Genomic DNA, 27430 nt, shown 5'->3' on the forward strand with positions numbered 1-27430 from the left:
AGTTGTGAACTCGAACCTGCCGCTGTCGACGCGCGGGGTGGGGAGCGCGGCCGCCGGCGCCGGCGTTCCGGCCTCATGGACGCGCGACGCGCCTCCGCGCACCCCGCCGGAGAGGTTCGTCCCGGGCAGGGCGCGGGGTTCCACGCGGGCCCGAGGCGGGCGGCCCTAGCTGCCGGGCGCGTGACTGTGTGTGCGCCGTGTTGGGGGGGGCAGTGCTGGACCGAATGGGGGGGCGAGCCCGCGCACCTGCGCACAGGCTCCGCGAGGTGCGCTCTGCGTGGGGACCCGAAAGGGCCCACTCGGAGTGCGCGGAGCCGTGTGTCCGCGACGTGGAAGGGGGACACGCGCGTAAACAAAAGGAGCGTGTGGGGTCTCCACGACCTTTTGCCATCCAGAGGCGCAAGGGGATTGTGCTCGAGACCTGGCCACACTAGCTCGCCCTACGCAGGCCCTTGGGAACCGGGCCTGGAATTCCTGTTGGGAGGAGGGTGGGGGAAGGGGAGCCAGCAGGGATTCCAGAGTTTCTGCCATCGGCCGGCCTTTGGCCATCAGCATGGAGAATTCATGCTGTGACCTTACCGGTGGAGGAAATGACCCCCAAACGCTGTCGTGTACTTCCTTGGTGAAGGGAGCACATTCATTGATTAATCCAGTATCCATTAAGGTCACTTGGCCGCTCGGGGTGTGGGGCTTGCGTGGGGGAGGGGGTGGTGGCTGGCGAGGACACAAAGATGACTCCCCTGGAGGAGCTCAGAGCCTCATGCGTGTTTTCTCTCCCCTCCCCGCAGGTAAGGCTGGCCTCTCTGCACTCAGAGGTCTGAGCTCTGCCATGGGGGTAGGGGTGTCTTTACTGCTGCAGTTTTCTCTGACATCTGGGGGCTACCAGAGTGTGGGCCGAAGCCGGCACTGCAGCCGCAGAAGTATCCCCAGGAACCTCCCCAGGAGGGGCTGGAAAAAGCCTCATCTCCAGCTCCACGGTCTCCAGGGTAGAGTCTGGCCTTCTTTGTTGGGTTCCTAAATGGTTCCACAGCCCCAGTGCTCAGATCTCCTCATCCTGGAGGAAGGAAGTCACCTGTAGGGGGGAAGGACCCCCTTCCCATACCAGCGTCTTCCCTGTGCTCAGTCTGGCCATGGGGAATGAGTCATGTCTGAGCTCCTGGAGACGAGTCCGGCGCTAGGGAATTGAAGAGGATGTGTCTGGAGCTTGTAAGCCGGCAGTGAAGGTCCATTAGGAGGCTCCGCACCACCCACCCCTCAGTGGCTGCAGGAAGCTCTCCTTGAGGAATCTGGGTTCCCTGGCACCGTGGAAGAGTGGAATGTGGGGCAGCCTCTGGTGGGGTTGGGGCATGACCTGGCAGCGGACGGGGATTACAGTCTTGCCCTGGTAATGATCCCTACCACCCCAAGGGAGGCAGGGATCTGGGCCCCCAAAGGTAGCCAGCTGTGGGTGTTCCTTGGATTCGGGAGAGCTCTCCTTGCGATGTCCTAATCGTGTGTGTGGGTAGAGGAGGGCAGGCAGGCAGAGTGTGGGCACAGTCTGGACAGGCCATGACCTGACCCTTAGCATCTAGCACTCCCCTCCTGTTCCCCAGAAGCGCTGCTGTCTCCTGCTCTCCCACTTCCACCCTGAGTGACTGAGGTCACAGAGGCCCAGAACGCTCCCCTGTGGTTTGATCAGAGCCCAGGAGAGGATAAATAGGATAAAGGCCGTGGGAGTTTCTTTCTGTGGGAACTTATCAAACCCAGGTGCAGAGGCAGGAGCACTGGACTGGGAGTTTAAAAGTCCTGTTCCCCGGTCTGGGTTCCACTTTTGGTTTACTGTGTCCACTCGGGCAAGCCCCCTCTCTCCTTTTTATGCCTCAGAGTTGCTTCATCTGTCCAACTGGGAGCTTCGTGTCTCGTCCTGCCTCACTGTTGCTGGGAAGCTCAAATGTAGCAGCAGGAAATAGAAACGAGCCGGGGGCAGCAGGGAAGCGCTTGTAGAAAGCAAAAAGCACCACAGGGAGAGGTGACCACGTTTTCTGATGAGTCCCAAGGCAGGAATATTTGTCCAGCCGACGCTGGAGTGTTTACTCCATGCCAGATACGGGGTGACTGGCATGAGGGGGATTCCAAGAAGTGTCAGAGTTCCTCCCTTCTGGTAGTTTCCAGGGTTAGCAAATACTTAGTAAATACTTAAATGCACTTGAAATGGTATCTAGAAGCGCAGGATTGAAATGATGTGAAACAGACAAGGAAACAGAATAGTCCAGATTTAAGGGCTCTAGGAGTTTAGAGGGATGAGCTCCTTTCCGGCCTAGGGTCGGCCAGGGAGGAAGCGGGGCAGGGTAAGTTGATCTCCAGAGTGACACTGCTTTTCCACCCTCAGCAGAGGAAGAACCCATGCTGGAACGGCGCTGCAAGGGCCCCCTGGCCATGGGTCCCGCCCAGCCCAAGGTCCCTGGGCCCTCCCAGAAGTTGCCCCAGACCCTGGAGAAGGAGCCCCATGGGCTGAGGTTACAAGGCACTTCCGTGGCCCAGTTGGGCGGCCAAGCCCCCAGTAGGGCCCATCGCTGTGCCCACTGCCGAAGGCACTTCCCGGGCTGGGTGGCCCTGTGGCTTCACAGCCGGCACTGCCAGGCCCGGCTTCCGCTGCCCTGTCCTGAATGCGGCCGTCGCTTCCGACACGCGCCCTTCTTGGCCCTGCACTGCCAGGTCCACGCGGCTGGCACCCCAGATCTGGGCTTCGCCTGCCACCTTTGCAGGCAGAGCTTCCGAGGCTGGGTGGCCCTTGTTCTGCATCTGCGAGCACACTCGGCGGCAAAGCGGCCCATCGCGTGTCCTGAATGTGCGAGACGCTTCTGGCGGCGGAAGCAGCTTCAAGCCCACGCGCGGAGGTGCCACCCCCCGGCCCCGGAGGCCCGGCCCTTCATATGCGGCAACTGTGGCCGGAGCTTTGCCCAGTGGGACCAGCTAGTCGCTCACAAGCGGGTTCACGTAGCCGAGGCCCTGGAGGAGGCAGCGGCCAAGGCTCTGGGGCCCCGGCCTAGGGGCCGCCCGGCCGTGACCGCCCCACGGCCTGGTGGAGACGCGGTCGACCGCCCCTTCCAGTGCGCCTGCTGCGGCAAGCGCTTTCGGCACAAGCCCAACTTGATCGCCCACCGCCGCGTGCACACGGGCGAACGGCCCCACCAGTGCCCGGAATGCGGGAAGCGCTTCACCAATAAGCCCTACCTGACCTCACACCGGCGCATCCACACCGGCGAGAAGCCCTACCCGTGCACGGAGTGCGGCCGCCGCTTCCGCCACAAACCCAACCTGCTGTCCCACAGCAAGATCCACAAGCGGTCCGAAGGGTCGGCCCCGGGCGTCCCCGGCGCGGGGAGCCCCCAGCTTCCGGCCGGCCCCCAGGAGGCCTCGTCCGAGCCCCCCGCCGCCGAGGCCGCGCTGAAACCCGCCCGGGAGCGGGCGCCCGAGCCTCCGCCCGAGGACCCCGGAGCGCTCCCGCCGGCCGCGGCCGCCGCGCCCCCGTCCCTGTTCAGCTGCGAGGACTGCGGCCGGAGCTTCCGGCTGGAACGCTTCCTGCGGGCGCACCAGCGGCAGCACAGCGGCGAGCGGCCCTTCGCCTGCGCCGAGTGCGGGAAGAACTTCGGCAAGAAGACCCACCTGGTGGCGCACTCCCGGGTGCACTCGGGCGAGCGGCCCTTCGCGTGCGAGGAGTGCGGGCGCCGCTTCTCCCAGGGCAGCCACCTGGCGGCCCACCGGCGCGACCACGCTCCCGAGCGGCCCTTCGTCTGCCCGGACTGCGGCAAGGCCTTCCGCCACAAGCCCTACCTGGCGGCCCACCGGCGCATCCACACCGGCGAGAAGCCCTACGTCTGCCCGGACTGCGGCAAGGCCTTCAGCCAGAAGTCCAACCTGGTGTCCCATCGGCGCATCCACACGGGCGAGCGCCCCTACGCCTGCCCCGACTGCGACCGCAGCTTCAGCCAGAAGTCCAACCTCATCACCCACCGGAAGAGCCACATCCGGGACGGCGCCTTCTGCTGCGCCATCTGTGGCCAGACCTTCGACGACGAGGAGAAGCTCCTGGCCCATCAGAAGAAGCATGACGTCTGAGCGGGCAGGGGCTGCGGAGGCCGAAGGGGTGGGGGAGTACCCTGGGCGTCACTGATGGGAGAGTGTTGCTGTGGGCCTGGGCGGCGGGTGGAGGGGGGCGCTGTGTTGCTGCTGGTGGAGGCAAGGGATGGGAGAGCAGCCAGTGAGCTATGCCCTGTTGGAGAGGGAGGTCCAGCCCCCCACCCCCACCCCGGCACCAGGGAAGTCGCTTGCGGAGCACGGGACTTCGGCCTCCAGCTGGTGTTTGCTGAGGTTCCGTCCTCACTGTCCCATGCCCTGGAAAAGTAGCAATAGCAGCTCCACCTACCCCTTCGAGCCCTCCTGCTGGAGGGGGCACCAGGGGCCAGGAAGACCCTTCCCCTCTGGTGTTAACGCCTTAATGTCCTTGTCTTTTATTATGAGTTCCTTCAGCTCGTTTTTTTGTTTTTTTTTTTTGGAAGTAGGTGTGGCGTAGTCCCCTAGTAAATGAGCTCTTGGGAGGAAAAGTGGACCAGCTGGATACACCCGGGAGAACCTGCTGGCCTTGTTAGACCGCACCTGGGCCTTTTCCAGCTCGGAGAGGTGAGGCCGAGCTGCTCTAACCTGTTCCACCCCGTCCTCTTCCTCCTGCCCCTGTGTAGGCACTGGGACTCCGAGAGACCCATCTACTGTTACTGCTCAGCTCCGCTCCCCCTCCCTGAGATCAACGCAGCACCCTCCCATCACTTAGACCATCATCCCCTGGCTGTCAGCAGCCCCGTGTCCAGGCTTTTGTCTGAACACCCCCAACCCTCCACTCGTTGCAGAGCTCAGCATGGTGGGAAGGACTGCCCCGTTGATCATGGAGGGTCGGTGGACAGGCAGAAAGGGGCGCGTTTCCCTTTCCACATTTCTAGGTCATGGATGCCCAGCCTCTGCTTGAACACGTAGGTGACAGGGAGTCCCCACCTCCTGAGGCCCTGGTTCTATTGTAGGATAATTCTAATTGTTAGAAATTCTTCCTTATAATGAATGGAATCCACTTTCCTGTAATTTCTACCTATTGGGCCTTGTTCTGTTCTCTGGAATGAAACAGAACAACCACTTACCCTCCTTTTCAAATTAGAGAATAAAGATTTGGTTTTAGAGCTGGTGGTTGAGTGTTCCTTGCTCCTTGGTAGCTGTGTGGTTTGAAAGAGAAGCAGGGAGCTCTGCTCTGGGATGGGGGGGAGGGGGGCAGAGGAGGAGTGTTGGTAAGGGGAGGAGTGCCCCCACCTGAGCTCCTTTGCACCTTACTTCCGGTTCTTTCCCAGGGGAGGCCAGGCGCACCCTGTGGGTGGGGCTAGTTCTGCAAGGACTTAGCTTTCTGTGGGGTCAAGTCAGACCGGGCAGGGGCCAGTTATCTGGAGGTAAAGGTCTGATCCGAATGTGCTAGAGTGCCTTCCTGGCTGGCCCGCTGATGCTTCCCTGCACTGTTTCATACACATGTGCCTGTTCTTGACAGGTATCCGTAGGCCCTTTTCCTGCCAGTTTTAGTGATTTCTGCATAGATCCAGCCTGTGCACACCATGCATAATAACCACCACGGTTTATGGGAGCCGCACCACGCAAAGTTTACTTAAGTGATCTCACATAATCTCCGGTTGGGAGGTACTTCTCTTTTACAGATAAAAACATTTGCTCAAGGTCATGTAACTGGCAATCACCAAAGGCCATTTAAACCCGGGTCTCTTGACTCCTGGACCCTAGGCTCTTGACCACCACTACGTGTTTGCTGGGTGAACGGAGTATGCTGCTGCTTTGGTGAAGATAATTTTTTTTTAAAGATTTTATTTATTTGACAGAGATCACAATCAGGCAGAGAGGCAGGCAGAGAGAGAGGAAGGGAAGCAGACTCCCCGCTGAGCAGAGAGCCCGATGTGGGGCTCTATCCCAGGACTCTGGGATCATGACCTGAGCCGAAGGCAGAGGCTTCAATCCACTGAGCCACCCAGGCACTCCTGGTGAAAATGATTATTAAATGCCTACCATGCCTGATGTTGTGATGGCAACTAGGGGTTTACCAAGATGAGACCTTGTCCTTACCTCTATGAGGCCCAAGTCTGGACATATATGTGTACACAAATAATGAGCGGAGGGAGGGACATGGGGCTGAGTGGCTCGTGTAGGATGGAAGCAGATAGCTTCCAAGTTTCATATTGGTTGAAGCCACTTCATGCCTTCATGGAGCCACTTAAAAACCTCTATAGTGGGGCGCCTGGGTGGTTCAGTGGGTTAAAGCCTCTGCCTTTGGCTCAGGTCATGATCCCAGGCTCCTGGGATCGAGCCCCACATCGGGCTCTCTGCTCTGCAGGGAGCCTGCTTCCTCCTCTCTCTCTGCCTGCCTCTCTGCCTACTTGTGATCTCTGTCTGTCAAATAAATAAATAAAATCTTAAAAAAAAAAACCCTCTATAGTTAATGGCAAATTATCTTTCAGAGACTAGAAGCATTGACTCAAGAAAGCCACACATCAGTATGTCTCTTTAAGAGACCCCAGGGATTCAAGGGAAGGAAAGCAATGGTTTTTGGGGGGCAGGCAGGTAGGTCAAGGTCTGGGGCTGATGGGCAGGGAGCAGGAGCCAGGTCCTCAGGCATCTAAGGTTTGTACTTGGGGGTTGGGGAAAAGGGTAAGGACGAGGGAATCTGACCAGGGTTTCTGACTATGAAAGATGACCTTTGAAGGAAATGTTTGGGGGTGGGGAAGGCTGGCATTGGGCGTCCATTCGTTCTGTGCTGCACCTGCTTTTGGGCAGAGATGGTGAGGAGAGGTCCAAAGTTCAGGGGAAGTCACAGAAGTGACCTTGAGGGGGCTGGTCAAGCTGGGACAGAGTGAACTTGTCCATGGGTCCTTCCTGGGTCCCTCAGAGGACCTGGTGGTTCCCAAGTCCTTGCTCAGCATGGCACATGCTGACAGCAGTCTTGAGGGAGGAACTGCTCAGGTTGGAGGGGTTAGAGTTCTGCTGACAGGAGCCACACTTCTGAGGTGTCCAGGTTCCCCCCCCCGCCCACTTTTTCTAATACAATTACAAGAAGTCAATTATCTTGTCAAAATTTAATAATGCAGACATATATTTTTTAAATGCTGAAGTCTTGCATTCTCCCCTCTCCCCAGCCCGTTCTGTCTTTTCTCTCTTTTTTCTAAATGTAAATCGGATCTCAGATGTGCTTCATTCTTTCCGTCCTTGAAATACCCTTGGTCATGAAATGCCAATCTGGAGGAAATCTTTCACTCTGTAGAGGAAACATGCCCAAGACAAGTGGGTTTTCTCACTCATGACCAGTGACAGATCTGGGACCAGAACACCAGAATTCCACAAGCCTTTGGTAAACCTCCAGTAGGTATTCTAGAAAATAAAGAGATGGACCGGATTCTTGAAAAAGTTGATGGCCTAGTGGTATCTGGCCTCTGTGTAGGCTTTTATACTTCACACATATTTCTATAGACAACAGAACCAATTTGGGTCCTGAAAAGTCAGGAAAGGTAAGTATGTAAGTAGGAAATTACTCTTTTACAGATAAGTCAAAGTCCAGAGACAGAAAAACTGCCCAAAAGTTAGTGGCAAACCGGACAGAATCTCAGTTCTACAGTGTCTATTGTCCTTAAGCCAAACAATAGCTGGGCCACGGCAATGCCTAGGAGGCGGCTACTGATTCACTAGAACGAGGCCCACCAGCTCCACAGTCGATGTCTCAGGGAGAGAGAGGCCAGCTCTGTCTTTATCAACCCCCAGTCCCAAAGGCAGTTTCTCAGCAGCTCCAGAGAGAATCCTGCCAGTGGGAGCTGACCCAGCGGGCTGGAGGGAGCAGTGTGAGGAACCTTGTTGGCATAAAGGAACATTTGCTTCCAATTAGTGCGGGTAGAAGAGAAAATTCTCTTTTCCGGAGGTCTCCCGGAGCAGTCAAGACCCTCCCTGGAGTGTCCCCTGCTGGGACACTCCACCCAGGAACGTGACCTCTTCAGACCGTTGTTTCCTGACGAGAAAGCGAGGGGGTGGGTGTAACGAGGTCTCGGTGTGTCTCTCTCATAGAGACCCCAGGATCGTTTATCCGGCACCCACGACGCGCCCGGCGCCGCGCGCGGTGCGAACGGCGATTTCTCTCGGGTCGCGCGAGATCGGTACAACAGCTTCTCACCCTAACACTTGGTGTACCAAGTGCCACCATGTCACATGCACACTCGAGTGTGAGCGCCAGAGCGGACTTCGTGCGTCCTGTCCTCCCGGATCCCGGCACCAAGAGCGGTGCGGGCGCGTCCTGAATCGGACGGAGAGTTGCGGAACGACGGGATCCATCTGAGAGCGCGTCCGCTGGGCCAGAGCCGGAGGGAGAGCGCGGCGGAGGGGAAGTACGGAGTGCCGCGGCACTGTCGGGTCACCAGCACGCCGCCTCGCCCTCGCTCCTCCGCCCCTCGGAGCCCTGGACTCTACTCGCGCGTCAGCAGCCAAAGCGTTAACGCCGCTCGGGGCCCCGCGAGGCCCAGCGGGCGGCGGGGTCAGCCCGCCCACCAGGGCTATTGGCTCAGGAGAACAAAGGGGCCGCCCCGCGGGCTTCTCCGATAGGGCGGAGCTGGTCATCTGAGCGGCGCGGCCAATCAGACCGCGGGACGGCCTCGGGGACGGCTAAGCCCGCTAGCCAATCAGGGGGAGGTGCCCGCCCCGCCTGTCCCGGGACTGGCGGGGCTGGAGAGCTCAGTGCCCAAGTCGCCCCGGGGTGGCAGTTCCCGTTAACCTTAACCACAAAGTCAAGGTATTTATTCCCGTCCCCTCCCTCCGAGTCCCTCCGAATCCGGGCGGGAGGGGCGTCCGGAGGGACGGACCGTGCTGTGGGGCCAGCGCCCGGCCCGCTCCTCCCGCGCTGCCTCCACCCACCCTCGGGCTGGCGGCGGCCTCGGGGGTCTCGGGGGTCCTCTGAGCTCCTGGCGCTGCGGCCCCGAACTTTCCCGACCCCCACACAGCCCTTGGGGAAAGGGGCCCGGGTCGTGCGTGGGAGGGGGCTGCAGGCCCGGGCAGAGAGCAGGAGGGGGGCCGTGAGAGCGGGAGGGACGGGGTGGTTAGCGGAGGGCTTGACCCCTGGTCCCTTCGGGCGCGTTCTGCCCAAGCGCTGTCCCTGTGTTCGGGGCTGTGTCGGCTGTGTCGGAGAGACCGAGCTTTTGGAGGGCAGGAACCCCAGGGCTCCCCGCACGGTGACACAGAGTAGCTGCTTAATAAATGATTCATTGAGGGGGCATGAAGATTTCAAGGGCGAACAAGGGGGAAGCAACACAGAAATTGGAAGTGCGTGTGCGTGTGTTGGGGGAAGTCCATTCCAGGAAAATGGGCACAGGAGTCAAGACCTCAGTGGGGGTGGGGGTAGGAGCTGGGGGCTCCTCCTAATGGTGGAGGCTAACAGAGATGCTGCCTCCTCCAGTCCTTTGGCAGGGCGGAGCCTGGAGTGTGTTGGGGTCAGTCAGACCTGGGGCTGGGTGTGGTCAGAGCCCAGGAGCTTGAGACCGGCTCACGTCCAGGCTCCACGGTTAGCTGTTGTTTTTGGGGTCCCTGGGTTCATCTGTAAAATGAAGAGATTAGAGGGTATTAGTCTCCCTTCAACTCTAAGGTTCCATGATTCTGTGCTTCTAATCCGTTTTGGACTTAAATTTCTGTATTGTGTTTCTTTACTAAAATTTTTGTTAATGGTTTACAACACACGGGACCTTGGGCTGGGTGTTGGGGAGAGAGAAATACTCCATGTTAAGATGTTTACGGTCTTGCTGCGGAGACACATAAATTATTATTATCCCATGTACATGGTATCAGGCTGGGTGGGTACACAGGTCAGAGAAGGGCCCCTAACTGAGCCTGGCATATCCAAAAAAGCCTTCCTGCTCAGAGCGGTCCCTGATCTAGGCTGGGCGGAGAAGAGCTGGGCAAGAGTATTCCAAGACTGGTCACAGGCCAGCCAAGATGCTGCGAGGTCAGAGAGTCACGTGTTGGGACAATGGGGAGCTGGGAGGCCGGAGAAGCGAGCAGAGGCGGGTTCTAAATGGTCTTGCCAAGAAATTTCTAGCTGAACCTGAAAGTGCTGGGGACCCACTGGGAAGTATTTTGAGCAAAGTAGTAACATGTCCTCATTGTAATTTGGGGGAAATTGCTTTGAGTTCTGGGTGATGAATGGATTACGGAGGGGCAAGATAAGCTATAAAAACTGGTACAGTCTATGGGCAAGAAGAAGTGAGGCCTGAACTGGGCGGGGGGGCAGTGGGAGATCTTGGAGGTATTAAAAACAGCACTGGTACAACCTTACCCAGGTGTGCGCTGTGACAGTTGTACTCTGGGTAGTGAGAGGGGGTGGTGGATTTGAGAGGCCTGATGAAGACCACTGTCCCCCCAGGAGAGGCAGGGGGTACCCAGGACAAAGTTCTGAACTTGGTGCTGGTGGGCCAACCCCATGCACCTGCCCCTCGCCCCCCATGAGGGTTAAGCTGAGGAATCTAAGATTTCCTAGTGCAGTGATGGCTGGGAGGGATGAGTGTGGTCAGAGTGTGCAGAAGGAGACCTCAGTCTAACTCTGTATGAGGCAAGGGGGATCACCTCTGGGCTTTGCTTTCCTCATCTGACAAGCAGGGGGTTTGGGGGGCAGGACACTCCTTACACTTTCTAAGCTCTAAGGCTTTGGAAAGTGTTTATGAATGAGAAAGTGACATCTGTTCAGAGTGTTGTCAGCAGTTAGTTTCATGTCTTGCCTTCAGATCGGGTCATAGGGGTCCCCAGGCCCTGGTGGGCTCTTGAGTCTTGGACCTTGGGGCCGAGGAATGTGGGTGCTGCTCTTTTCTCTAAAGGGAGATGGGGGAGCAGAGCCTGGGGATGTGGAGGCCACTGGTGAGGGACAGGTACAGGGGTAGGGAGGGGAGATGGGGCAGTCCTAGCAAAGGGGTGAATGTTGGACGGGTGGAGGCAGAAGTGCTGGAAAGAGGTGCCTCGGAGATGGGCCTGGGGTTACGTCATGGACCTCTGGGAGTGGGGCAGGCATGATAGGATGAGGCAGCTGCCCCGCTGTCGGTGGACCTGGTTCCCAGGTGATGCCCGTGGAAGCAGCCTGAGGTCATTGAACTGGGCTGTTCTTACCAGGGCAACCCTGAGGTACAGTTCTTATAATGTGGGTGGCAGGGAGGGGGTGACCTAGAAGTAATTCGCCTTGCACTTTGTGAATGTTTCCCACTGTTTTCTCTGCGTGCTTGAGAGCACAGGTCTATCCGAAGGAATATGTGTCAGTATTTTCCAAATAATAATTTTAAGACTTTCTGTGGAATGATGTCCTGTCCTTTCCCCTCGCTCCTCTGACCCCTGTCCTAGGACTGAGGGCCGCAGTGTTTGGGAGACCGAGGTCTAAACGTGCTGAAGCAGAAGAGGCAGAAGGAGCAGGGCTTGGAAGAAGGGCCGTAGTGGGAGGTACGCGGGACCCCTGGTCCAGTGCTGGGTGCCATCTGGGGGAAGCCGGAGAAGACGGAGGCGTACTGGGGGAGCAGGGTGGGTGAGGGGAGAGGAAGATGGGGTGGAGGCCCTGGAGGGGGTGGGGAGTCCTGTGGGAGGCCCAGAAGGACCTTGGGCATGCCGTGCTTGGGTGAGGGGAGAAGGTGGGCCTCTAGGTGGTGGCAGCAACACTTCCCTGGTCTGAGCTAGGGCCTCTGGGCCTGTTTGTCTGTGGGCCCTGGGGCCATGTGAGATGGGAAGCAGGTCTCCTGGGGCCCCGGTGGCAACTGCACTGTGTTTCTGATAACATTTTAAAGCCACTGGTATGTGTGTCCTCAACGAGAGGAAGGTTGGAGGTCTGGTATGTTCAGGTGCATGACAGAGGACAGACTGCCTCCTTCCCCTCAGTGAAGCTGAGACGTTGAGCCTTAGGCCAGCAGAAGCATCCAGAGCTTCGCGTCCAGCCCCCCTGCCTGGCGCTCAGGGCCCCCCGCCTCCAGCCCTGCTTTCCTTACCTCTGTCCACTCAGCCCCCTCCACTCCTACCCTGTTAGGCACATGCATGTAGCCCAGACCCCCGCCTCCCAGGGCTGTTGAGGGTCCAGTGACCTATACAGGGAGCTGTGTGTGGCCTTGAGATGGTCCCAACAGGAAAGTCCACACACACCCTCTTCCTTCTGCCAGGCCCACTCACATCGGGGAGCAGAGTTTGGGGTGACTGTGTAGGTGCTGGGGGCCTCTGAAGATTCCGAAACAACTGGGGCACCTAACAGGTGGTGACTGTCCCCCCATCATACTGCCTCGATTCCAGCTCCCTGAGTTCCCTTTCTTGGAGCAGGGGGCAGCTGGGAGCATAGCAGAGTCCCGCACAGATGCACGTTCCCGTGTTCACGGGCGCACCACTTGTGTCGTGCTCCTGTGGCTCGTGCCTGCACACTCTGGTGTCTGTGTGTCTGCAGGTGGGTCTGTGGGTTTCTGAAGGTCTCAGCTTCTCTGTACTTTACATACAGTTTTGCAGCTCTTCTCTTATGTAGGAGCGTCTCTGTGTTTTTGCGGCTCTGAACCTTGCTTTCCTTAGCTGTGTTAGATGTTAGCTAGGATTGTTTCCGGATGTGTCTGTGCATTTAGCTTTCACACCCGTTTCTTCTCAGATGCCCATCCCTGCGTACTGTACCTGAAACACCACTGACCGTGGCTGCAGTTGGATTCCCCGGCGGAAAACACCATCCCCCTGTCCCTAGATGTTGTCATCAGTGACCGGGGACTGGGGCCAGAGGAACCCTCTCTTCCCTCCTCCACTCACTCACTCACTCATTCATTCATTCATTCTACAGATTCACCTTGGAGATAGCGCAGGTTTGTTTCCAGACCCCTGCAGGAAAGCAAATACTGCGCTAAAGCGAATCAAGTGGATTTTGGGTTTCTCGATGCATGTGAGTTTTAGTTACATGATACAGTATCTGCTGCGTGTGCGACAGCCGTGTGTCTACACCGACAATGTACGTGCCTTCGTTAAAAAATACTTCATTGCCCGAATGTGCTGTCCATCACCTGGCCTTTCTGCAGGTCATAATCACTGATCACAGATCCCCCTAGCAAATATGGTAAATAACAAAAAAGTTTGGAATAGTGTGAGAATTACCAAAATGTGACACAGTGACAGGAAGTGAGCAAAGGCTGTCGGGAAAAATCGTGCTCCACGCAGACCGGCCACAAACCTTCAGTTTGTAAAAAAAATGCCGCATTTGTGAAGTGCAAAAAAGCCGGGTGTGGTTGTGAACGGAGCCAGGCCCTTGTCTGCCCGGAGCCCACGGTCTAGCTCAGCACCGTCCCGTGGGGCTTCAGGAACCTCGGAATGTCCTCGGCTGTCCTTGCGGGAGCTCGGGCTTCATGAGGCCGTTGAGCGCTTGAAATGCTGCCAGGAGTGATGGAGAATCTGAATTTAAAAGTTGACTTATGTAAATTTGAATAATCACGTGTGGGTATAGAAGCCAGCCTCCCGAAAACAAGGGAAGGGTTGTTTAAGGTTTGGTAAGTCCCGTACTTTCTTCTAGGAGGCGACATGTTCCCTGAGAAGGAGCTCTCGTGGGGCCAGGTTGACCCCAGTTTGGTTCTGGCTCTCTTTCTTACCAGCTGTGTGACCTTGGGCAAATGGTTTAACTTCTCGGAGCCGTGGTTCCTCAGCCATAATTGGTTGTGAAGGAGGTAATGGGCGATGCCTGCTAAGTGTTTGGTGCGCAGCGGTGCTCAGCGGCTGGGGACTCTCTCCCTGTCTGTATGGGGGTCTTGGCCGAGCACCCTTCTTTCCATGGCCAGATCAATATCAAGATCTCAGGGCTGTCCCCCATGCCCCTCAGTAAGTGAGGTTAGGAGCAGCAGAACCTGGGCCCCGAGGGAGCACTCTGAGAGCACCCCCCACTGGGGTCAAGCCTGAGTGGGGCCACCCACTTACAAATGCTGTCCTGAGCCACAGTCTCGAGTCTGGGTCCCTGGGCATCTGACCTGTGTGAGCCAGCGCGGTGGGTCAGGGCAAGGAGATGGGAAGCAGGGCCTGCCTGCAGGGAACCAGGAACTCCCAAGGAAAGAAAGCGGGGAGTGGGCCAGGCAGATTAGAGCGATTAGAGCATGGGGGGTGGGGGGCGGGAGGCTAGGGGATGGGCCATGCGCTGTGGACAAGATGGGGTCAGACCAGCTGAGGGGTGGGAAAGCTGTGGCTAATGGAAAGGTGGGCCATTCAGGACGCACGGCAGCCTCGCTGGTGTGGCAAAGGCGGTCTGCTTGACGTGGAAGGAGCACTTGGGGAAGAGGACCCCCTGCCTGCGGTTTCCTGTGGGGGTAGGGGGGCTGCTGGTGTAGGGGAGCAGTGGTGGCTATTGAGGACCTGGGTGTGGGCCCGGTGGGAGCTCGTGGCTGAGGAGGGCCTGGGAGCTGGGCCTGTGGGCCATGGTTTGGGGTGACGCTACCCCTCCCAGCCTCAGCTCCTGGTGGGGGCATGGGGCCAGTCCCCGCTCTACCAGTGACAAAGGACACATGAGGTGTCATCCACTTCCCCTGCCCCGCCTGCGGCCTGCTCTGTGAAGGTCGTGCGTAGCTGGTGGAAAAGTTCCAGGGGCCTGTGGTTGGGAGGGTGTGGGGAGACGTGAACGCGTCCCTGTGCTGCCCCTCCTGTCTGTGGCTTTTCTCTTCGCCCCAGCTGCTGTCCGCTCCCCTCCCTGCCCCCAGGATTCTGCTGGGAGCAAAGCCGCTTTGTTACCTTCCCCTGCCCCAGACCTTACCACCTGCCGCCAGGCACAGTCCTCCCTTTGTTCACGCTGAGAGTTTTGTCGGCAGCTGCCCCCCCGGCCCCCAGCCTCTCTCAGGGGGGCTCCCACCCCAACTGCAGCCTCACCCGTGAGGGCAGGCCCAGGCCCAGAGCCAGGTGCCGGGAAGGGGGAAGTGACCAGGGCCTTGTCCCAAGACCTAGCCCCTGTGTGTGTCCCACCGTCCGTAGAACTTGCTGGGCCGGGTTGCTGGAGACGGGGGCGAGAGGCCAGGCAGCCTTCCGAGACTCAGTGTGGGCGCCGCAGGGGCTGGCGTGGCCCTGTTGCCTTCTGTGTCTGCAGGGGGGCATTTTGCGGGGCAGCCTGCACGCCAGGCCAGTCGGGGGAGCCATGGGTCGGGGAGGGGGCGGTGAGTGGCAGCCAGAAGGGGCCTGCAGGGCAGCGTAGGGGGCAGAGGCAGAAGAGGGAAGGGTCGCCTGGCTGACCTGCAGACACGTGGCCACACGCAGACACCCCTCTGTTCAGCTTTCTCGGGATTTTTACCTGTAGGACACCTGCTGGCCCGTCTTCTAGAGGCATCCCATCTGAGCACACAGTGGGAGGTGCCCTCAAGACATGGGGGCCTGCCCCCCATTCCTGTCCTCTGTGCCTCTCCTGTCCCCTGCCCTCTCATTTCTTTCTTCTTCTCCTTGGGCCCATGGGGGTCCCCTCCCCTCTGTTCCCATTCCTGTGCTGACTGGGACCCCCCTGAGCCCTGGTGTGGCGGGGACAGAATGCCCAGGGACACAGGGAGCTGCTCTGTAGCTCGCTGTGAATTATTCACCGGGAACTGAAGCCTTCCTGCCACCAGAGCTGACTTATAGGTCGTAATACCCCTGGGAAGACAGAATGGATCAAGTAGGACCCATCTGATTGGGCTCATGAGGCCCCTTGTTGTGTTTTGTGGGTGTTTTGTGAATAAGGTCAAGGCCCTATCCTCTGTCCTCACCCTGAACTGTGGCCCCAGCCTCTGGACCCTCTGAGTTTTCCTGAATTAAGGTGACCTCCCCCTTTGCCAGTCCTTTGAGCCTCTTTAGGACATCGAATCTCCAGTGGGAGAGAGGCCTCCCCAAGGTGTGGGCTACACAGTAACCTGGCGGGAAGAGGTGGCATCAAGGCCCTCCTGCTGGGCCTTTCCCTCCCCTCTTCTCCCTGCCTGCTTTTTCTCTGCACCACAAGCAGCTTTTAGCCTCTGTAAGAAACCACAGTAGGGGTGCAGAGCAGACCCCTGGTGCAGAAATAGAATTGAAAACGAAATCTCCCAACTCTGAAAAGTTCCCCACAAAAGGAGGAGAGAAAGAGAAGTTTTTTGTTTTTTGTTTTGTTTTTTTTTTTAAATCAAATAAGTATGAAAGCAGATAGAAATGCGCACAAGAGATTAGGAAAGCAGGAGGAGGTCCCCTGCCACCGGCCCCCCCGACCCAGTGACACAGCCCAGCAGACCAGAGACAGCCTGCCACCAGATAGAGCGGAACTCGTCCTCAAGCAAGAGGACTCCCCCGATGGCACCATTTGTCACCCGGGGTGCATCCTCAACTCACCTGGCCACGGGGTGGCCGCCTGTGTTTGCTAATTGCCTTTCTCCCAAGGAGCAGTGCGGCCTCCTGTGCTTACGACGGGAGACGGCTCTGCAGCCTGGAGCCGGGTGCCCCGTGGAAGTCGGCACCCCCCGTGGGTCACCCTCTCCCTTGGTGTTTACATTTCAAGGAGGCAGCTCCCAAGGCCTTGGGCAGAGGTCTAGGTTGTAAAGCTGGCAAGAGGCTTGTGTAGCTTTTGAAAAGCTTTCCATGCCTCTCTCAAAGGGGCAGAGAGAAATTCACGATGACAACTTTTCTCAAGTAAATGCTCTAAAAGAAAGGGTCGGAGTTGCTTTCCCCTTTTCCCCAGGGAAATCAATTTCTCTCTTTTTAAAATTCATATTTGCCCTGATGCCCTGATCTTGGTAGGGCCTAGATTCCTGGTGTGGGTCCCTGCACACACACATACCCCCACCACCACAGTGGCTGTTGGAAGGGGACCTGGGAAAGGGGAGGGGGGATGCCCTTGAGATGGGGTTTCCTGAGGGCCTGAGGTGGAGAGCAAGAGCAGACGGCTTTCTGTGAGGTGGCCGGGAAGAGAGCCCCGAGGGACCTGGAGGAGCCCCTTGGTAGCAGCAGGGGGAGCTGAGCACCTGGGCTGTGGGCAACACGTGCCGCGCATCCTCACTTGGGCCTTGGCGAGTGTGGGCACGAGGGGGTACAGGTGTGTGAAACAACCTCAGGAGAGGCAGCCCATGGCACCAAGTGCAGAAAATGATGCCCCTGCCCCCCATGCCAGTTCAGGTCAGCGGGCCAAGCGGTCAGGCCACACACCACCACTGGAAGCGCCCTCGGGGGCGGGGGCTGTCTCCCAGGCCCGGGGCGTTCAGCAGTGAGATGACGGGGTACGCAGACAAGTACATACTGTGTCAGGTGGCGAAAAGCGTTGCAGCGGAAGACGAAGTGGGGTTAGGATTGTGACAGGAAGGGCCACTCGGAGGAAGTGGCGTTGAGGCAGAGACTGAAAGGCGAGGGCCAGGCAGGGATCTGGGGAAGAGCCTGGGCCCCCCCAGCTGACCTGTTCCCGACAATGAGCCAGTTAGGACGTGTCCAAAACCTTGAACATTAAAACAAGGAAAAAAGGTGAGCCCCGGATGGATGAACTCTTCCTTGGGTTCCCCAGATGGCCTGTGTGTGATCCTGCGTGCAGTAGGGACCAGAGCGGACCTTGAAGGAGAGGGGCCGGTGATTTTGGAGGGCCAGCCCTGCCTTTCTGGGCATCTCCACAACCACTCAGGCGGGTCTCCAGGCTTAGCTGGGGTGCATCTGTCACCCCCCCCCCCCCCCCCCCGCTCCGCTGATGTTGAGCCCGCAGGCGTGAGGCTGTGGTCTGGGAGTTGGAAGAGCTGGGGCCTCCTGGGCGCCAGCATTCAGCTGCCTCTGTGACTCGAGGCATGTCAGGGGCCCTCCCCAGCCTCAGTTTCGTCCTCCTAAAATGGGAATAATGCCGGTTTGACCTGCCTAGCAGGTATGTGTGCAAGTTTACAAAAGCCCCAAACTTTCAACCAAGGTCGGGGACAGAGAAGCTCTTGATAAAGAGGGAAAATGTTCTGTGAGATGGCGGGGGGTGGGGGGGACATTTGGTCCTTGTCCCACTGCCCAGCTCTCCTTCCTCTGCCCCCTTCTCCCCCACAGATAGCAAGGCAAGCGCTGGTGCCCGGGAGGCCTCCGCCGATGGAGTGTGGCCTGGCTGGTGCGAGCACAGGTAAGGGAGTGCAGGGACAGGTGGGATCCCGCTGCGGCCTCCTCTGCCAGGCCTGTCTTCCCTGCCCTGTCCCCTGTCCTCCCCCTGAGTGTGAGGTGCTGCCCTCACTAGGAGCTTGTGCGCTGCTGAATTGCAGAGCGGGACTAGGAGGTAGAAGGTCGTGTCGAAGAAGGCAAAGAAGACAGACTTCGGGAGCTAAGAAAATGACCAAAGGCCATGGGGCCTCGCTAGGCAGAGGATATGTGTACACCTGCGCAGAAAGCCAGGCCGGGAGGGTGAGGAGGCGTTTGCTAACTGTGGGCGGTGATGCTGGTCTAACTGAAAACCAGACCTCTGGGTAAGACGGTCCCTGTTGGGTTTTGATCAGGAAAGTGCCTTCGGTTTGGTCCATGGAAGCTTGCTGGGGTCACTCCGAGTTCATGGGCCGTGGGGAGGAAACTGCCAGGCAGGTGCTGCTGTGAGTGGACAGGCCTGTGCTCTGGGCACAAGGCCCCCCAGCCCCCAGCATCACTGGCCCCCACAGCACCCTGCTGCCCAAAGGCTCTGGGCCTGGGATAGGGGGGCAGGGCCCGTCCCTGGGAATGCTGCCCCTTGCCTCAGTGACTCTGGTTTCTTTACTTCCCCTCCCCTCCAGGGGCCTTGCCCCATGGACCCCAGAGCCCCAGCCTTCCCAGGATAATCACCACAACGAACCCAAGATGGAGACAAGCATTGGGCAGTAGGGTAACAAAGGAATGAGTCATCCAGCTCGGCGGGGCGGGGCAAGACATGGACACCGCGCAGCCTGGGGGCCGGGTCCTGACACAGACTTCAGGGAGCATAGTCACCCCACTTCCCAGGCCAGCTCCCCACCACTGCCATGTCAGTTTGAAGCCTGGGAACCCCCAGGGTGTGTGTATGAGAGAGCAAGAGAGGCTGGTGTTACCATAATTACAGTAAAACCGAGGACAGGTGGTTCCAGACGTTTTGGCAGAAGGAACCTTTTCCCAGGGAAACACAAGTAGGCTCCTGGTTCAGGCATGAGAAATGGGGTCAGCCAGGGCCCTCTTCCCCACCTCTGGCAGCTTCTAAGTTGCCCTGGGGTCTTAGGGAAGAGGTGGAAGAACACTGGCTTTGACCCTAGAGGATGGAGACAGTGGGGTGCTGGGCGCCCCTGGGGTCGCAGCCACGTTCTTGCCAGCTCCGGGCCTTCCGCCGCTCCCAGCAGCTGCCAGCCAGCCTTACAGAGGGAGGGAGGGACTCTTTCTGGATGGCCAAATTTTTCAGATAATTATGAGCTTACCTCTTTTAAGCCCCTTTCAATTTCTACTTATTTTATGTGTTTTTTCTTATTGTGGTGAAATATACACAATGTGAAATTGACCATTTTAACCAAGTTTCAGTGCAGGAGCCAGTGGTATAAGTCCCTTCACATGGTTGTGCAAGCACCACCATGATCTCCAGGACATTTCCATCGCCCCAGAAACTGTCCCCATTGAGCAGTAGCTCCCCATTGAGCACCTTTGTGTTTTATCTGAACCATTTAGAATTTTTTTAAAAATTTTATTTATTTATTTGACAGAGAGAGAGAAATCACAAGTAGGCAGAGAGGCAGGCAGAGAGAGAGGGGGAAGCAGGCTCCGCGCTAAGCAGAGAGCCCAATGCAGGGCTCAATCCCAGGACCCTGAGATCATGACCTGAGCCAAAGGCAAAGGCTCAACCTACTGAGCCACCCAGGTGCCCCACCATTTAGAATTTTTAAAAAAATTATCCTTTTTATGATGACAGAGGAGCCGAACCTTTGTTTTAGGACTCCTTCGGCAGGCAGGCCAAGGTCTGTTTTCCTTGTGTTAATACCTGAGCCCCGAGGGAAGGTATCCCTGAGGGCCGGAGTCCCCGTGCACACGTGTCAGAGGAGCCCACACACACACAACCCAGTCACTTGTGTCTGCTCTGGGCCTGATGGCAGTGGACAGGAATGTTCTCTGGGCTTTCAGCCAGGTCCATCTTTTTGGCTAGAGACGGCGAGCCTTCCCAGCCATCAGCCACCATGATGAACATCAAGGTCAGGTTTAATCAGAGCAAGGCAGTGACTTTTGTGGGGCTCTGGGACATAATTGGGAGCCTGTCACTTGGGGACAGCGATGCCCCGCTTACCTGAGTATATTCTGGGTTCACTACCTGACTGCTAGTGTGGACACCTAGCCGGTTAAGTACTTTCTCTGGCCAACATTTCAGGGCATCTAAAACCCGCTGATAGTCAAGTACACTCATTACAGTTGGGTATTCAATTCCTGCCAATGAGCAGTTTGAATGACCACTTTGATCTTCAGTTGATGACTCCTGCTAAAGTGATTTCTCACAACCAAGCACCTGGGGAGGCCTCCCAGGGGTAGTTTTGCCGGGAGGAAAACTGACCCCTCACAGGTACTTTCTGGGCCCCCACCCTGCCACCCCATCCCCGCAGCCACCCCATCTTCTTCCGTGTCCTTGTGATGGCCAGTGAGGCTGTGGAGGTGTTGCTGGGCTCTTTGGCCCCGGAACCCGCCAGGTTCTAAGTGAGGTTTTCTTTTTATTTCTTAAAACATTTTGAAGATTTTAAAATTCTAATATTTGAATATTCTCAAAAAATTTGAACAATGCAGATATTAAGATTTTAAACTTCTAATATTTGAATATCCTCATACAAATTCAAACAACGCAGATAAAGTGGGGGTCCCCTTGGCTTCTCCCATCTAGCCCTTTATTGTCCCCATCGTCTGCAGGGCGCCCACCACCAGGCTTCCGTGTGGGTCGTCTGGAGTGCGCCTATGTCTGTACGTGGAGAGCCAGCGTGTTATTTTTCATAAATTGGGTCAGACGACTGATCGTTGTTTTCCAGGCTTTTTTAGTTTGTTTTAACATGTTTTGGGAATCTTCACATCCACGTATATATGGCTCTTTGGCATTTTTCTCAGTTGCTACCTACTATTCCTTCTTTCGAAGGGAGAGATCATTTTGTGGAACTGTTACTGATGGTAATCAGACTGGCCTCCCACTTTTGCTAATTACAACTAGCACTGCAATAAAAACTCGTGGACATTCCTTGTGCGGTCCTATGTAAGGATTTGATTAGGATGAACACCCAGAGGGAAACTGTTGGGTGGAGGAAGTGGAAGTTTCGATACATTTATAATTTTAATAGGCACCATCAAATTGTTCTCCAAGAAGTCGGAAATCGCTCATGCCCCAGCACGCGCACGTACAAACCTGTGTGCAGGTTTCTGTGTCGACAGAAGTTTTCGACCTCTTGGCAAGATTACCCAGGGGAGTGATTTCTTATGGAATGGAAAGAGTATGTTTCTTTTTTTGGAAACTGCCAAACTGTCTTCCAAAGGGGCTGCCCCCCTGCGGCTTCCCCAGCAGCGGCGGCTGACGGTTCCTGACGGTTCCCAGGTCTCCGGATCCTCGCCAGCATCCAGTGCCAGCAGTGTTCTGGATTTTGACCATCCTCATACGTGTGTAGTGGTAGTGTTTTAACTTGCAGTGTTGTATAAACCAAATTCTTCCTTTCTCATTTTTAGAATTTTCTGGATGGTGTATGCACATCAGAAATTTTGTAATTCACTTAATTAATATTGCACTGAATTTAAACATTGTTTTGGAGTGAAGAGCTTCCTTCCTTCTCTGGGAATGTGATGTAGCTGCCCTTTTAGTTACATTTTCTTTATCCTTTCAATAACGTTTAATAGTTTACTTGCTATAAGTTATGTGTGTATGTTAGGTCTATTCCCAGTTATTTTTATAGTTTTTATTGCCATTTAAAAAAAAAAGTTATGAGTTTTTATATGTTTTTTTTATCTGGCAAGCTTGCTGAAACTTTTTTTTTTTTTTTTAAGATCTATTTATTTATTTTGAGGGGGTGGGGAGGGCAGTGGGAAAGGGAGAATCCTGAAGCAGACTCCCTGCTGAGCGTGGATCCTGATGCAGGGCTTGATCCCAGAACCCTGAGGTCATGACGTGAGCTGAAATCAAGAATCCCACTTAACCCACTGAGCCACCGAGGCACCCCGTAAAACTATTTTATTTCTAATATTTTTTCAGTAGATTCTCCTACACATTCTATGTTAATAATTATCTGCAAATGACACTTTATTTCCCCCCCAATATTTATATATATTTTTCTTTTCTCCCCCATGCTTTGGCTAGTTCCTCAAGGACAGTGTTGAAGAGTGGCAGTGACCATGAGCGTCACCTCGTTCCTAACCTGAATGGGCTTTTAATCCCTTGCGCTTGGGCTATAATATCTGCTGGGGTTTCTAGTATAGGTTCTGTGTCGGCCCAAGAGAGTTTCCTCATAGGCCTGGTTTCTGAGAACTTACTTCTTCCTCCCTCCATCCCTTCTTCCTTCTCTCCCCGCCAGAAATGATGTTGGACTTGATCATACAACATTTTTACATTGATTGAGATCGTGTCAGGTTTTTCCTATTTAGAAAGTCAATGTCATGAACATATTGAGCCATCTTTGCTTTCCTGGGTAAGAGCCCAGCAAGGTCATATGTTGTTCTTTTAATGCTGCTGAACTTGCTTTGCCAATGTTTTGGCTTGTTTGTTTTTGGTGTCTGCTTTCAAATGCTAAACCTATAATTTCCTGCCTGCTCTGCCCTTGTCTTGTTGACACTGGATCATGCTAGCTTGTGGGTTCCCCTCCTCCCCCACAGTCACTATAAGCTTGGGATAATGCTTCCCTTGAAGTTTTAGTAAAAACTGTTCTTTTTTCTTTTTTTTTTTTTAAAGATCTTATTTATTCATTTGACAGACAGACATCACAAGTAGGCAGAGAGGCAGGCAGAGAGAGAGGGGGAAGCAGACTTCCCGGCAGAGAGCCCCATGTGGGGCTCCATCCCAGGACCCTGGGATCATGACCTGAGCCGAAGGCAAAGGCTTTAACCCACTGAGCCACCCAGGCGCCCCTGTAAAAGCTGTTCTTATACTTAAGGGGCTTCTTATCCATTTTCGAGGTAGAAGGTTAGCTTTCTTTTCTGTCTCTTTTAGGACTTTTCTCCCCCCCCCCCCTTCTTGAGTTGGTTTTGTTAATTTATATGGTCTCACAGAGTCATCCATTTTATACAGATTTTTCAAATTCACACAACATTTATGCATTAGTATTTTACGATTTTCAGAATCCTTTTTATATCTCTATGTTTCCTTTACCCTGTAGTCTCTACGTTTATCTATTAATTTCTTCTTCCTACCTCCCTTGGGTTTATTTTGTTGTCTTTTGAATACCAGAATTAAGTTTCTCCTTTTGTTCCCAACTGTTTCATTTCACCTACTTTTTACTAAATGTAAACTTTTTGTTGAAGTATAACACAGAGAAGTGCACAGGTGACAAGCTTTGTACATTCACATAAAGAGAACATGTGCGTGAAACCAGCACCCAGATCGAGAGGGGGAGCAATGGGGCCCCTGGGTAGCTCTGGGTTAAGCTTCTGATCCTTGATTGCCGCACAGGTCCTGATCTCAGAGTGGTGACATCGAGCCCTGAGTCCAGCTCTGTGGAGCCTGTGTAAGATTCTCTACCTCTCCCTCTGCCCTCCACTGCTGGGCTCTCTCTTGCTTGAAAAAACAAAAACAAAGAAAACACTGCCAGATCCCCCGAGGCCTCCTTTCCAACCACAGCGCCGCATCTAGGGCAGCCGTCGTCTTGACTTCTAACTCCTCCGTTAGTTTCCGCGGCTTTTAACCTTCCTACAGATCCTACAGTCTGTCTGTTGTGCCTGTAGCAGGCCTCTCCCGTCACGGTGTGGGGCGGTGAGAAAGGGGGACAGAGCACCCCGGTAGAACCAAGCTCGCTTTGAGAGGTAGGTTCGCGGTAGTGGGTGGGGGGCGCTCCTGAGACTGAAGTGGGCGGGGCTTAGTTAGGGCATAACAGCACCTCTTCTGGGTGCTCGGGTGCTCGGGTGCTCGGACCTTTCCGACCTACTTTCTTGTTCGTGGTTTTGTTGAAGAAAGGTGGAGTTGCCAAACAGCCAAGGTGGAGGAGGGTGAGGCGCTGGGCCCGGTGGCTGCTGCCACAGTAGCACGGGCGAAATGGGGCGTGGTCACCCCACCATAGGGGCACTGGCCGTGCACTCGCTCACCAAGCTCCCGGCGCATGGATTCTTTTAGAAAAAGAATGAGAAGCTTTGAAGCTTGGCCGTTTTCTGCTTGTTCCTGGGTGGGAAGACCTTCCCTGCATCTCGGGGCCTCCTGGTGGAGAAGGTGGGGCGGGGGTGTGGCCTTGGAATAGCAGCTTCTCTTCCTTTCTGGTACTTTTCCTTCAGCACATCCCAAGCAGCCTTTCTCTGTCCTTTCTACCTTCCCTACTCTCCTCTTTCTGCCCCCTCGCGTCCTCCTACACTCCCTTCCGCATCCTTTCCTCCCACCGCATTTTCTCATTCATTCATTCATTCATTCATTCCTGGCACTTCCTTCCCTCCAGCCAAGGGTGCAGTGAATGACTCTCCCCTCCTTTCTCCCTTTGCCTCTGGCAGATGGGCCGGTGATGAAGATCAAGCAGGAGAAGCCGGAGTGGTTGCTGCAGACGCTGGGGCCGCAGGCCGTGCTTTCCGAGAAGGATAAAGAAAACATCTTCCGCCAGCAGCATCGGGGCCTCCCGCCATGCCAGACCATGGGGAAGCCTCGGGCCTTGGGGGGACAGGAGGAGACTGGGTGGGCCCCTCCCGCTGAGCAGGCCGGGGGTCTGGCAGGCCGGGCTCTTTCTGCCGGCGAGGGTCACTTCGTGTGCCTGGACTGCGGGAAGAGGTTCAGCTGGTGGTCGTCGCTGAAGATCCACCAGCGCACCCACACCGGGGAGAAGCCGTACCCGTGCGGCAAGTGCGGCAAGAGCTTCAGCCAGAAGCCCAACCTGGCACGCCACCAGCGGCACCACACGGGCGAGCGGCCCTTCTGCTGCCCCGAGTGTGCCAGGCGCTTTAGCCAGAAGCAGCACCTGCTCAAGCACCAGAAGACCCACTCGCGGCCCGCCACCCACTCGTGCCCCGAGTGCGCGCGCTGCTTCCGCCACCAGGTGGGCCTCCGCATCCACCAGCGCGCGCACGCCCGGGACCGCCAGGGCGCTCGCGCGGGGCTGCAGGAGTTGCTTCGGGACGCCGCCGCCCGCCGGGGCTGTCGCCTGCGACCCGGGCCGCCGCGGGGCCGCCCCGAGTGGGCCTGGCTGGGGCTCTGCCAGGGCTGGTGGCGCCAGGCGGGGGCCCGGGCCGCGATCGCCGCCGCCGCGGGGCCGGGCGAGCAGCGCCAGTTCATCTGCAACGAGTGCGGGAAGAGCTTCACGTGGTGGTCGTCCCTGAACATCCACCAGCGCATCCACACGGGCGAGCGGCCCTACCCGTGCCCGGAGTGCGGCCGTCGCTTCAGCCAGAAGCCCAACCTGACGCGCCACCTGCGCAACCACACGGGCGAGCGGCCGCACCCCTGCTCGCACTGCGGCCGCAGCTTCCGCCAGAAGCAGCACCTGCTCAAGCACCAGCGCACGCACCTGCCCGGCGCCCAGGCGGCGCGCTGCCCCAGCTGCGGCCAGACCTGCCCGAGCCGCGCCGCGCTGCGGGCCCACCAGCGCGCACACGCCGCTCCCGCCGCCGAGCCGCCGCTCCCCGGGCCCGCCTTGCGGGACGCGGCGCCGCGCTCCAAGCCGCCGGCCGAAGCGCCCTCGGGCCTGTCGGCGCCGCCGCAGCCATCGCGCGACTCCCAGCCGGCCCGCGGTCCGGGGGGCGTGCTGTGGGGCCGGGCGCGGGCGGGCCTGAGCGCGCCTGGAGAGCCTCGCCAGTTCATCTGCAACGAGTGCGGCAAGAGCTTCTCGTGGTGGTCGGCGCTCACCATCCACCAGCGCATCCACACGGGCGAGCGGCCCTACCCGTGCCCGGAGTGCGGCCGTCGCTTCAGCCAGAAGCCCAACCTGACGCGCCACCGGCGCAACCACACGGGCGAGCGGCCCTACCTGTGTCCCGCGTGTGGCCGTGGCTTCAGCCAGAAGCAGCACCTGCTCAAGCACCAGCGCGTGCACCGGGGCCCCCTGGCGCCCACCCCCGGCGCCAAGGATCAGGCGCATTAGTGCGCAGGACGCAGCGGATGCGCGGTGGGGGTGGGAGGGCATGTTTGAAGAGCTGCGGGGGCCACGAATGGCCGTTTTTACAACCCTCGGGGGTAGAACCCGGTGAAAGGGTGATTTCCTCAAGGCGCTGAAGGCTAGAGGACAGAATTCCAGAAGCATCCCCAAGGGCACAGCCCCAGGCGGGGCTGATGGAGGAGGTAGGATGATACAGATCTCACTCTGGAGCCTGGATGTGGCCCTCGGTCCCTCAGACGTGGAACCCAGTCCTCAGACCCCTGTGAGGGTGAGGGGGCTGTGAGGGCTCTGGGAGAGGCTCCCCAGACTGTCTCATGCAGGCTGTCCACCGCCAGAGGCCAGGCTCCAGGGGGAGTTTTAACAGACTGGTAGCAAGGATGGAAGCCAGTGGTGGTGGCTGAAGCGGGCCAAGCATAGTCCCAGTGCCAAGGACAATGCCCGGCACTTCATGGCCATTCACTGTGTATTTTTGGAGAGAGTGAATGGTTCCCTGGTGGTCCTTCGCCATGAGTGCCCCAAAGCCCAGGGTGCTGTCATAGTGGGCGGGCCCTTGGGCCTGTACGCGTGTGGTGGTTCTGCGGAGTTGTAAGAGGGGCCGCGGCAGCTGAGGCTTGGTAACTTGGGGAGGGCCCTGCAGCAGGAAAAAGCCACGTGTGCTGCTCCGACCTAGCAGCCCAGGGGCGCTCCCCACGGCTGTCGCTGACTTGGGTCTTTATCAATGCCATTGTTGCAGAAGAGAAAAATGAAGGATTGACTGTCTCACGTGGTCTCCTTGTCCTTTGTAAGCCTCCCTTTTGGAACCCCAAGTCTGTGCACGTGCTGCGGTATCCTCAGGACCAGGACAGCGAGGCACCAGGACTTTAGGCACGAGCCGAGCAGCTCCTCACGCCTGGTTCTTGCTGGGAGTGGACGGCAGTGTTCTCTTGCCCTCTCCAAACCAGTCTGGTATCTTCCCACATCCCTCCTCAACCTCTACTCACCCCCACCCCCCCACCCCCGCCTCAGAGGCCCCTTCCAAAGCAAGGTGCTGGGGCCCTGGTGCTGACAGGAGGACCCATGGCTCCTGTGTGGGCCTGTGTCCTTGGCTCGTGTCCTCCCATAGGAAGGAAGGGAATTGCCAGAGAGCTGGGTGGTGGGAGTATTAGGGTTTGGATGGCCGGGAGGTGCGAGGAAAAATCGGGGACCGTAACGTTCTCTAGGAGGAGGAACCGCATCTGCCTGCC

The 27430-nt window shown here is 57.0% G+C and overlaps 2 protein-coding genes across 11 annotated transcripts; both read left to right on the top strand.

The window, feature by feature from the left end:
- LOC111154513 (replication initiator 1) lies at nucleotides 1-5204 on the top strand. Of its 7 annotated transcripts, none has more exons than XM_022514155.1 (3): nucleotides 1-114; nucleotides 860-986; nucleotides 2369-5204. In XM_022514155.1, the coding sequence occupies exons 1-3, from the start codon at nucleotides 76-78 to the stop codon at nucleotides 4096-4098; spliced, it is 1896 nt and encodes a 631-aa protein (XP_022369863.1). In that variant the 5' UTR covers nucleotides 1-75; the 3' UTR covers nucleotides 4099-5204. The 7 variants fall into 7 exon arrangements, with proteins under 7 accessions (XP_022369863.1, XP_022369865.1, XP_022369867.1 ...); XM_022514157.1 differs by having other exon boundaries at nucleotides 30-114; nucleotides 789-1384; XM_022514159.1 differs by having other exon boundaries at nucleotides 30-114; nucleotides 789-1384; nucleotides 2372-5204.
- A 3586-nt stretch (nucleotides 5205-8790) lies between these two features.
- Nucleotides 8791-26966, top strand: LOC111154446 (zinc finger protein 775). Of its 4 annotated transcripts, XM_022514051.1 has the most exons (4): nucleotides 8791-8842; nucleotides 11425-11520; nucleotides 18052-18121; nucleotides 24616-26966. In XM_022514051.1, the coding sequence occupies exons 3-4, from the start codon at nucleotides 18091-18093 to the stop codon at nucleotides 26190-26192; spliced, it is 1608 nt and encodes a 535-aa protein (XP_022369759.1). In that variant the 5' UTR covers nucleotides 8791-8842; nucleotides 11425-11520; nucleotides 18052-18090; the 3' UTR covers nucleotides 26193-26966. The 4 variants fall into 4 exon arrangements, with proteins under 4 accessions (XP_022369759.1, XP_022369761.1, XP_022369758.1 ...); XM_022514053.1 differs by lacking the exon at nucleotides 11425-11520 and having other exon boundaries at nucleotides 8805-8842; XM_022514050.1 differs by lacking the exons at nucleotides 8791-8842; nucleotides 11425-11520 and adding an exon at nucleotides 12751-12973.
- The last annotated feature ends 464 nt before the right edge of the window (nucleotides 26967-27430 follow it).

Source organism: Enhydra lutris, unplaced genomic scaffold (genome assembly GCF_002288905.1).
Source record: "Enhydra lutris kenyoni isolate GAN:26980312 unplaced genomic scaffold, ASM228890v2 scaffoldscaffold37, whole genome shotgun sequence".
Lineage (NCBI taxonomy): Eukaryota > Metazoa > Chordata > Mammalia > Carnivora > Mustelidae > Enhydra > Enhydra lutris.